The sequence below is a fragment of the Monopterus albus genome, unplaced genomic scaffold, assembly GCF_001952655.1.
Source record: "Monopterus albus unplaced genomic scaffold, M_albus_1.0 scaffold206.1, whole genome shotgun sequence".
NCBI classification, from domain to species: Eukaryota; Metazoa; Chordata; class Actinopteri; order Synbranchiformes; family Synbranchidae; genus Monopterus; species Monopterus albus.
In genome coordinates this window covers 406,458-417,951 of record NW_018128086.1, presented here as the reverse complement: position 1 = coordinate 417,951, position 11,494 = coordinate 406,458, and the positions used below count along the sequence as shown (strand labels likewise).

General features: G+C 42.8%; 1 protein-coding gene across 2 annotated transcripts in view; it reads right to left on the bottom strand.

The window, feature by feature from the left end:
* atp1a3a (ATPase Na+/K+ transporting subunit alpha 3a) overlaps nucleotides 1–11,203 on the bottom strand; it is a 30,117-nt gene extending 18,914 nt beyond the window's left edge. Inside the window, exons 1-4 of one of the 2 annotated variants that reach the window (XM_020618473.1) lie at nucleotides 11,045–11,203; nucleotides 10,821–10,934; nucleotides 952–1,065; nucleotides 305–364 (exon numbers count right to left, since the gene is read on the bottom strand). In XM_020618473.1, coding sequence (XP_020474129.1) covers nucleotides 305–364; nucleotides 952–1,065; nucleotides 10,821–10,826 — 180 coding nt within the window. In that variant the 5' untranslated portion in view covers nucleotides 10,827–10,934; nucleotides 11,045–11,203. Of the gene's footprint in view, nucleotides 1–304; nucleotides 365–951; nucleotides 1,066–10,820 lie in introns of both variants that reach the window. The other variant, XM_020618472.1, reaches the window with a different exon arrangement.
* Nucleotides 11,204–11,494: the final 291 nt, after the last annotated feature.

Sequence of the window (11,494 nt, the reverse complement as noted above, 5' to 3'; positions counted from 1 at the left end):
AAGAAGAGGCGGATGAGCGGAGAGGATGTAGTTAAAGACAGTAAAAAAGAAGCAGGGAAAGTGTACAGAGAAGTTAGGAAGGAGGAAAAGGACAAAAAGAGAGAGAAAAAGAAAAAAACTGCTGTGAATGGGACAATAAAATAAATCCCACATAATCTAAATAGTTTTTAAAATACATGGATTTCTGGGTAATCACTGTAAACTGAATAATAATTGAATCATCATCACCGCGTTAAATGAGCAGAGAAGCACATTTGTTTGAAATGATGGCTGAAAACTGTCATTTGTGATGTAAACAACTTACCTGGACGATATCGGTCGTGTATTTCCGACAAACCTCCTCAACAGACATTTTGTGTTCCGTCTACATAAAATTTAAAAAGAACATAAACTTAAAATGCATGTCAATTTCTATATGTTCACAATTACATTCAAGATAAATGAGGCATGTAATCTAATGACACTAACAAGGAAAGTAAAAAGGGCTGGTGGTGAGGAGGTTTTAAGTTTTAAAATGTATTGATTGTTGAACTTGCGAGTCACAGACTGTGGTAGAGCCCCACCTACTGCACTGTGGGTCTGTGGCTGAAATATTAACGTTTTACAAAAACAATCACCAGTAGGCTCCTCAAAGAGGTTTGGCCTTTCTTCAGGACGTGTACGGACCCAGTCCTCTAGTTATACAGTAACCTATAGCTCTGGCATTCTGCCCCATACAGGATCAAATCCTTCCCCAACAGGATTAAAATCATACTATCTCAAGCCCGACTCAGCTGGGACTTTTGTTTATTCTGTCTGTGATGGTGACTACATTTGCTTTGATTTTAAATCTGATTTTTGGGTACTCATGTGCCTCCAATCTGGAAAAAGATTAGGAAAAAACTAAAAATATAAACCTCCTGCCAGAGGAAATGGCACTAAGGTCACAGGAGGAGGAAGCAGAGTACGTACTATGGGAACTTCCTTCTTCAGGTCATCCAGATCTTTGCCTCCCTTCTTCTTGGGAGAGTCCTTGTCATCCTTGTCCTGTGTGGTGGCCACACGGTAGCTGTCCGACCGTCCATACTGTAACACAAAAAGACGAGAACACTGAGTTTGGGGTATTACATGGACAGTATTTCAGTTTTTACCAGCTGACACTTATTCTCACTGTGACACAGAGGATGGTTTCTATTGATCACTGCACCAAACAATCCAAGCCAAAATGATCTATATAATGGAATCACCACTTGAGAGAAAAGGCAGGAAAGTCATGGCAAAGATAGAAAATGAAACCCCTGGTATTCCTACTTATGGCCGCAATTGCAGCTTTTCATTTAGGAAAATCACAGATAACACAAATAACAGTAAGAACAAACTTATCTCCTTCCATATTAAGACGCAGTCAAAACATCTAGATTTAGATCCCAATTTAGCCGTAATCCCCTGGTGTGAGAAGGAGAAGTCGACACTTCCTGATTAGATCTGGCATCATTAGAGCACAGACCCGTCTCAAGAGCTGCACTTAATGGCAGTTTACACCACTGCTATTCAGACCACACACACTGCTGCTGTGTCTGAGAGGGGGAGGACATGTGAAACCAGCCAGGAGCAAGTGTGAACATGGGAAAATGAAATGCCAGAAGGTGGAAAGAGAGAGGGAAGGGATCGTTCAGGACCCAGGATAGAAGAAAAATAAAATGACTATGATATATGATTCAGTTGCCAGCGTCCTGGCCGTCACAAAGCCCTGGCCTCAATCCAAAAGAAAATTTGTGGGCAGAACTGAAAAAGTGTGTGCGAGCAAGGAGTCCTACAAACCTGACCCAGTTCTCTCTGGAGGAATGGGTTGAAATTCCAAAAACTTATTAGAAGAAACTTGTGGAAGGTGTCCCGAAACATCTGACCCAAGTTAAACCATTTAAAGGCAATGCTCCCAAATTCCAACACAGTGTATATAAAACTTCGAACCCACTGGGAACATGAAGAAGGAACTAAAAGCTGAAACAAATCTTTTTCTCTGCTATTCTGACATTTCACATTCTTAAGCAGACTAGTTATCTTAACTGACTTAAGACAGGGAATGTTTATAGGATCAAATGTCTGGAGTTGTGAAAATCATTTTTACTGGTAACAGGAATAGCGGATGAGGAGTTAACAGGAATGCTAAAATGGACACAACAGAAACAACTACACATTTTTGAATAACTAATCAAACCTGCTAAGATTGAATGCTTCATATCTGGCTGTGGAATAACTGCAGTATAACGGAAAGTGGAGCTGCAGGTTCAGCGTACGGGAAACCAACCCGTCTGAACAAGCTGTAATTACAAAACAATCACTTTCAAGAATTGTTTTGTAGAAATCAATCTTTTTCTCGTTTCCAGTGTCTATTTTTACTTTCATGAGACAAACACCAGGAAAGCTGTGAGGCAAAAAGCAAGACATAGGCAATCAACTGTGGAACAAGTAGATCCAAACACTGATGGTCCAGCCACTAAACCAAGGACAGATGTTTTTAGAAGCACAGACACAGTGAAAAAAAAATGGGAAGCAAGGTGAATCAGGTGAAGTGTGGGTAATTAAATAAAACCACTGCTCGAGGAAATCTCTTTCTTTTAATTTTTAGAATGTAAATAGTCTGTTTAACCTTATGAAGCTCATTTAGTGTGCAGCCAAATGTATGGCTACTTGCTACTGGAGATACATTTGTTCATCAGGCAGATATTCACCAAACCCTACTACAAACCAGACTTACTTTGGAAAAGCTCTTATGTGGATTAGTCTTGGCTGAGAGGTTCCACAATGATTTGATGGCTGTTTGCCATCTGTTTTTTCCTCACTGGAGCAAAAGCAGGGAGAGTGGAGGCTTGTTGACAATCAACCAAATGGGTTTTACCTCTGCTTACTTCTACACATTTGTACATGGGCGCTGTCGCTGTTTTACTTTAGAGTTTGTGCATTTATGACATTAAAGTTTTACCTTGTACATGCATGCATCATCATGGCCTGTAGTACAGCTAGTCAATTTTTTAAAATCTATGTCAATTACCAGGCCTCTAATAGGAGATAGACTGACCAATCATGTCAATTTATTTGCACAGTTAATTAATTCAAATGTTCAGTTTTGTTTTTCCCCCCAATTAATTCTTCATTTAATCTCAATTATGTACTCTGGAGCTGCTGCTGCCATCTCAGATAGCTACAAACATTTCAGCATTAAATCAGACTCAAGAATTAATGTCTCAATTAATCATGATTGTTTTATTAGAAAACCACCAGATAAACCTCACAAAATAGTCAAACATGCCCTGTATAATTTCCCACAGCCCAAGATAATGTCTTTAAAAGCCAGGTTTGCTATGACCAACAATCCAAAGCTATGACAAAACAAAGCATCAAGGCTGGAAGTAGAAAATGGAGACAGCAGCGTTTGCTTGTACACTGTGTTGAAACACATGCAACGGCACAAGAACGATTACACTGGCAGCTTTAGAGGGAACAATTCATGCTGGTTGTTTAGTTGCATAGTGTGTTCATGTATGTGTAGCACATCTCATTCTAGTGTTCTTCTGTGAGGGACACTTATTCCATCTGTGCAGTTTTGGGTTTTTTTTTTTTTTTCCAGGTTCACTGGAAAGATTTTTCTATGCTTGTGTTTTTCTGTGTCTTCTGTATATGTGGGCGTGTGTGTGTGTGTGCATCTCTTTCTGGGTGTGTTGCCATCTGTCAGGAGGTGCAGAGTAACCCTGGCAGTCATGTCCAGATGGCCATCAGATTATGGATGTTTACTATGGTGACAGATTAACCCACTGAACAATAATAATCCCTGTCTCTATCTCTCTTTCCCATCTTTTTGTCTTTAGTTCATCCATATTCATTCACTTATTTACACTGTTGAAATAGCTTCTGTCTCTGGCATAAAAGCACTGAATACATGAACAAGCAAGTGCAATGACTCAGTCCAGGAAAGTTAGTTTCTTTCTATTTACAGCAGAATCGCTCTTTTTCAGCTTCATCTGCAAACATCGGTTACAAAGTTAATTACATGTATCGTAAATCACGCCAGCTGTGCTATAGAGTGATGTGTTTGTGTCCTTTGGTTTGACTATTTTACCCCAAGGAACACCCTACAGAGAGATTCAGGAACATCACTAATGTGCATGAGTCAAACAGACAACATGGCTGAACATAAAATGGCTGAAGTTACAGTACATGTGGTTCGTGCCGCAAATCCAAACAAGTCTCTTTAGTGTCTAAATTCAATTAACAACTCAGGATCATCAGCAACTGTATAAACTGCCAGGTATGTGTGATAATGAGGGATGCACCAGTACCACTCTCTTGTACTTATACTCATAAAAGTTGTCCGATACTACACACTAATAGCAACATTAAGTTAACCTTACGCTGGTTGAGCAGGGTGTTAGACAGCAAAGAAGAAATTTCAGTGGTTCGTGGATATTTTAAGGTAAGCGATGACGACAAGAGTAAAGCCGACTGAAGACTCAGCTTCTCTGCGCTGTGTCTCTCTGACAGGGAGGGAGTAGGGCTGTCACTTTTCCCAAAAATCATGTTTGAATTAATTCAAACATAACCAACACAACGTAATTATTCCAAATTCAAATAAAAAGTGACAGCCATAGAAGGGAGGGGTGCTCACACATACACAGCGGAGCAGAGATGATGTTGTATTTTACTGAGATGCCATTGCTCAATATGTGCAACAAAAGCCAACAGTAATGGAGTAAACACCTGTTGAATGAGGGAGCACAACAACAAACTTGCAGAAACGTCTTCACTCTCCCCGTAGTGAAAATGCCTTGTTCTGCTTATTCACCAAACCCACATGGTGCTGATTGTAGTGAAGTGTTGTGAACAAGAAGAAAAACATGAACTGATTTTATGCAGTTGAATTCTTGTGGACTTGGAAGCTGAGACCGAGCAGCTCCTCTACAGCAATGTCTGTCCAGCAGCGAGGACAGGATGAAGTCACATCCAGTCACCAGTTAAGAGCATGCACCCTGAGTAAATTAATCACAATCACAAAGTGAATCTCATGAAAAAAAACCTTCCAAAGTCACTGCACTTTTATAGTAATTGTAACTTTTAGAGTAGAAACACTTCATTATTATTAAGCACTTGTGTTGGTTCTCTGTATCGGCAAGTACGCGTATGTAAGTACTTGCACTCATAATTATTGTTATTCATATCCAGTAACTCTACCTGCTTAGATTGAAAAAAAAAGGAGTAGATGAAGAAGATTTCCAGTCCTCATATGAAGAGACTGCATGAATAAACACCTGCCAGTGGTTCTTGACAACACCACCTAAACACTGCTTATGCTGCCATAATGTTAAAAACAATCAGCAGTTATGAAAAGCCAGTCACAGTGATCTCACAGTCAACAATAACAGCTGTTCAAGTTAAACAATGTTGGACTCATCACTTGATGCCTATATTCTATAATAAATCTTCAAGACCCCGTAACAAGCAACATCGGTCCCCATCCCTGCCCCATGTAATGGTGTGATTTCATACACACCATTACATGGGCAAAACGCAGGCCAGTCTGTTGACTGACAACCACTGGTCCAGTTAAATATACTCAGTGTCAACAGGACAGCCTAAGCCCCCCTGTTTGCTTGTAGTAACTAAGATGGCTGTCAGCGTGATCTCTGTTCAGCCACACCAGTCGTCATGGTGCCTGAAATATGAGGAGACATAACACATCAGGCTAATGCGCTTTCTACCCTCTCCTCACTGTCCTGGTATCAACCAGTAGTGACTCCTCTGAATAAAATATCTGTATTATCAGCAACCCCAACACTGTTTAAGGTCTGTGTGAGAGTACAGGGTTGTCAGGTGGGCACCCTCTCGATAACCTGGGCCCACGACACAGAAAAGGCCCGACAGTGTGGTCCAGTGCCCAAGAACAATTACAGTCAAATTTCCCAATTCTGCAAGTGAGCACTACAGCATCTCTTCTATTCTGTAGCCATTTGCTGCTCTGGTTCTCCCTTCTCCTCTGCCCTTATGCTCACGTACTGTACAGCACCACACACTCACTCAGGATGAAGACTGCCGAGGCGGCGGGGCCGCCCACTCAAGCACAAATACAGACCTTTCAGTGCTGCAGCATCTTAGGATGTATGAAGTCACAGAAACACTATGAAGTGCACATTGCCAACTACAATAAATGTATATATATATAATAAATAAAGGTATATATTTATATCCAGTGATCTTATCAGCTAATGTACCTTCATAAGCTGGAATGAGAATAACAATAATAATAATAATAATAATTTTTAGTATTATTATTATTATTATTATTAGATCAGTATCTCTGTGTTACAGCTTTCCAAGCTATTTGAAATAATTCAAATTGTTTATTGTTATTTCTTATTTTATATGAAAGTGTCAGAATGCTGGATTGCTGCCTGTTTCCAATGCTCATGTCCTTGGTCAGTGACAGCTGCAAATGCAAAGTGTAACAGCAGCCTTCATACTATGAGACCTAGCTAAAATATCCACCAGCTGGCACTGAGCCATCTGGTAGGGAGCCATGTTCAGTGGGAGGTATTTAGCCTATTTTTCAGAGGAATCTGATGATGTGCCAGTGACCAAAGTGTCCCATTTGTCACTACAAATCTTGAATGGTGACTGTTGACTCCAGTGGGGTTTAGTGGCGATGGTGGTGAATTATGGTAACAAACAAACCACTGGATTATCACACAAGCTGCTGGACCAAGAAAATACTGATGGCTGACTGGCACACAAACCCAAAGAGTGGTCTTCCATCATTATCAGCTTCTCACTTTGTTTACGTTCTCCTCCCACCAGGCTTACCATCTGTTTCTATTCTGATCTACTCATCTGCACCAAGGTTTAATGAAGATCGAGTCTGAGCCACACTCCTGGTGCAGACTGTGTGGTAATAGTACTGGGTTTTAACATACAGTACACGTGCTTCCACTGACACATGCAGATGAAAGCCACAGAAGGACGGTATCAGAAACCAGGATGGCAGTCAGTCAACTTCTAATAAACCACAGATTCTGTGCTGCTCCCCACCATTTAGCGCTATGTCACCTCCTGCAGTGCTGCATGTCTGAGAGTGTGATAGAAAATGGCAGTTGCTAACAAAATCATCACATTGAAGGCATCTATTCACAATGGGCGAATGGCTGAGGGACGCAAGGTTTCCTAGTAACATCCAATAAACTGGTTCCATCTAAATAACTGAAGTCAACTGGGGTAGAGGAAAAGCCACAGACCTTCAATGTTGTTCAAAAACGATTAAAAACACATCCATGGAAACTCACCCCTGCAGTGGGTGACAGGTTTCTTCATTACAAAACACCAGACTCGTAAATTTCTTAGAAATGTTGCTGCAAAATCTTCAAGCGACCATAATTTTTTTTTACAGCATCTGAAGTAAACAAGAGTCAGTTCCTCACACGGGCTCGCCATCATGATAACTGTGAGCCACGGGCAATGGACGACGGTGTTGTCCACTGGCCCTGCCCTAAAGTACTCTCACACTCTCATGCCCTCTGTGTGCTATTGTTACAGCAGGTGCAGAAAACAAGTAGACATCTTTGACAGAAAGTCAACCCACGCAAGCCTGACAAACAGGAATCGCAGTTAAAGAGTGAAGAGATTCACTTGCATGAGAAAAACCCGATCACACTCATTCACACATGCATGTTGTGTTTCAGTCACTTCAGGGGACATTACATTGATTTCCTAGCAACTTACCAAGCCCTAACCTAACCCCACCTCAACCTTAAACCAGTTTATCACTCTAAGATTTAATGATTTATGTTTTGGAGACTTGCTTTATGTCCCCATAAGGACAGCAATCCCCACGGTGTGACTGTGTAAACAGATTTACACCCCCACAACAAAGCAGGCCCCACACACACTCTGTCACACAGGTGGAAACCAGCAAGGGACTGGAGGTTCTCAGCCGCCCAGTCTGTGCTGATGAGATATTGACAGACTGAAACAATTACACAAACATCCATTGCCAAAAGAACATGCCAATGCATTGTGTAACTACAGAGTTACATACTAAATGGTAAACTTTGTATTAGGGCTGAAACGTTGAGCTTAAGCTTCTGCACCAAGTTCATTATGGCATATTAACAGATGTGTTCATCCTATTTCTCCTCTATGCTGTTCATCTCTTCATGTTCTCCTTCAGCTCCACCACTGCTCTGTCCTCTGTGTCACTGTCACTTAACATGAGCAGCATCCCAGCATCTCATCCTGCATTTCTCCACTCATCTGTCCTTCCCAGCATTCACCCATCTCAAGGAGACTCACCCCATGGGAATCTCTCTCTGCCTCTGTCTCCTCCTCAACTCCCATCATTCTGTGTCAATCACAGCATGGTCAGTGTTCCTCTAAGCAGGCCCTCCCTCTCTGTGACCTTTGTCTCATCTCTGCCTTGCATCCTTTCACCACCAACAGAATCGCTTCCTCCTGCAGTAACAGCCCTCATCAATGGATCAAATGGCCACAGTTGCCTTGTAAACTGAGCCTCCCTCTGGTCCACCCCACCACCGCCCGGTTCACTCGACTCTCCTCTTACTCTACCCCTCCTGATGGCAAATCACAGCCTCAGCATGGGAGTTTCCACTCCACCCCCCTGTGCACACTCACACACACCACCCTACTCTTCCACTCTTTGACGCAGTAGTCAGAGTTGTGTGTAGTTTCCCCCTCTGGCAATCTAACGGACAGCATCACAAACAGAGCGGCACTGTTTCCACAGCTCAGCCTGAATACACGCTCATCCTAACCCCCCAAACCCAGATGGGGAGCAGAGGAGAAGCCACTGCCTACCATACTTCCTAACAGGGATAGACGGTATAGAGACTGAGCTACAATTATCCTACAGTATGTCTGCATGCTTCTACAAACCCCACAGACCACAGCAAAACTTGGTACTATAATGCAAGTTCATAAACAGTGATACCACAGATGAATTTAAGGTTATAACACACACTACGGACTAGGGACACTGGATAATGCCTTATAATAACACTACAGGAATGTAACACTGATTTTATTCCATAGCAATGACATTCATGGAGTCTCAATTTAGTGCCTAGAACAAGATGTCCTTCATAGCCTGACAGATCAGTGAGGGTTTGGGAGGCTGCAGGGGTAAACACTAAGCTGGAGGTGTTGGCTGTGTCCACCTTTGTAGAGAGCCTCATCCTCTGGAACCTGAGGTCGACATCCTTAGGAGAAGGGGGTGAGGGAGGGGGTCGACCACTGGCGAGGAACCATTTTGACGCACTTGTCTGTGCCCATTTGGTACCCAGACCAAAGCTGCCTCTACACCCTCACCTAGCCCAGCAACGCCAATGACAGCAGGATGATGCATCATCTTATTATGTAACGTTTGCATGAAATATGCACCAAATGCTCAGTAGAAAAAAAACTGAACCGGCACAATCATAATCAAATCATGGCTTTGATTCCCAATCCCCACTCCGTGGGGATCTGGATTTCCACTTCGTGCCATCATACTCCAAATGTGATATATTCGATAGTTTCTAGAGCTTTCTTTTATTTGACATGAGTGCCAAGAAACAGCTGCCGCCATGTATATGGTGATGAAGAGTTACTGCAGTCAGACTTGGAGGAATGACATGATATTCCGCAATCTGGGCTGCGGTTTTCACCATATAGGTTACATGTTCCCGTGCGTAATTGCTACATATTAGTCACAAACGATTCCGTTTCTGTCTGGACTCATCCGTGGCAGTAAATATCCTCAGTCGTCTGCAGCGGGTCCGGCCAGATGTTCGGTCGGTGGTGTGAGCTCGTTTTTTAGAACCGGTGGATGAAGCAGACATCTTTCTGCTCAATAATCAGTGCTTGTTAAAAACCTATTAACCCTGTTTCTGACGTTGGTCAGCACACTGGGCCCTTTCTCCGATTTGGTACGGATACTCGTTACATTACTTTTGCGTTACAGCGCCAAAAACTCCAGTAAGATATTCAGACGGCTTAAAAATTAAGACAACCGGTGTGTGTTAGCTGTGGGTGGTGATATAATTAAACAGTGTGTATGTCAAACTGATTTAGACTGTTGGGTGATTAAAACTGAAGCTGTACCTCCACCCTATCAAAGTACTGTACACTCCACCGCCTCTTATCCACTGAGGAAAACGCATCCGCTTTGACGGAAGGGAAGCTGCTTTACTGTGATGTGGGCTAAAGATGGCAGCAATAGTAACTTATCTGTCATTTGGATGAGAGCTGTACAATTGCTGCGTAGTCCGAAACACTAAAAGATGATGGCCGTTACTGTAACGCGTTACCATTCTGCACCGGTTGTGTCGCACCGGCTGGAGTCGGGATGCGGCGGATTGACTCGCACATCTGTCGCATGTCTCAAAAAACAGTCGAAGCAGAAATCATCCTCTCTGTCATCCGTGAATCTCAGCCCTTATCATAATCTGCAGCGCGTTGATTTGCTCTGATAAATAACGTTAACATTTAACAACCGATGACGAATGCGATGAATTTCCGAGCGCAGTTATATCAGACTGGCTGACTGTGGAAATTCGTGCAGCGGTGCATTTTAAACAGTTTGCCTCGTAACCTAACAGCTGCCTTAGACATTCGTATATACTCCACGGTGTTCAATGTCATTCTGTCACCATGCTTATGCCTCCATGCGCTTTAACCCTTTCCCCAGCGACACACTAACCCGTAACGTTACCGAGCACAGACTGTGGGGCTAACTTGAACAGTCCACAGATTTTGCAACGCATTAGCTAAGTAGGCTAAACCACAGGAAATGTAGCTCTTACCCCCATGTCGGCGCAATAAGTCGGGTCTCCTCGGAAGATGAATCGCTTTTAGGCTTGGTTCAACCAGAAACGCTGGCGTTGAGGGGGGGAGACAGGCAGAAAGCAGGTTCTCGTCTGATAATCAGAAGACAATGTCTCCTTACAGCTGACAGCTTTTGCTCTAATGACAAAAACAACTAGCTAACATAATATCCTAAAATAGCATTATTTTAAGATAAACGAACATAAGGTAACTTGACAAGGTAACGCTTCATCGAACACGTCGGCAAAGCTGAAACCCGTCCAGATTAAAATCAAAAGGGTTTCTTTATTTCTGCATAAAATATTAAAACTTCCCGCAGCCGTAGGTGACACTCCAGCAGCCCTCTCCCCTTAAAGCGCAAATGATGCCGGTGGAAAGTAGACCCGGACAGCAGGATGCTGTCTCTCTCCGCGGCTGCGCACCCACTACTGCAGCACTCAGGGTTCCCCGATTCTCACTCCGCGGATAAAACAAGGGCCAATACGTGCTCAGATTGGTGCAGTATAATGGTAGAAAGTAACTTTGTACATTTACTTAAGCACTGTACTTATGTGCAGTTTTGAGGTATCTGCACTTTACTTCCATCCATCCATCCATTTTCCTCCACTTATCCGGGACCGGGTCGCGGGGGCAGCAGTCTAAGCAAAGATGC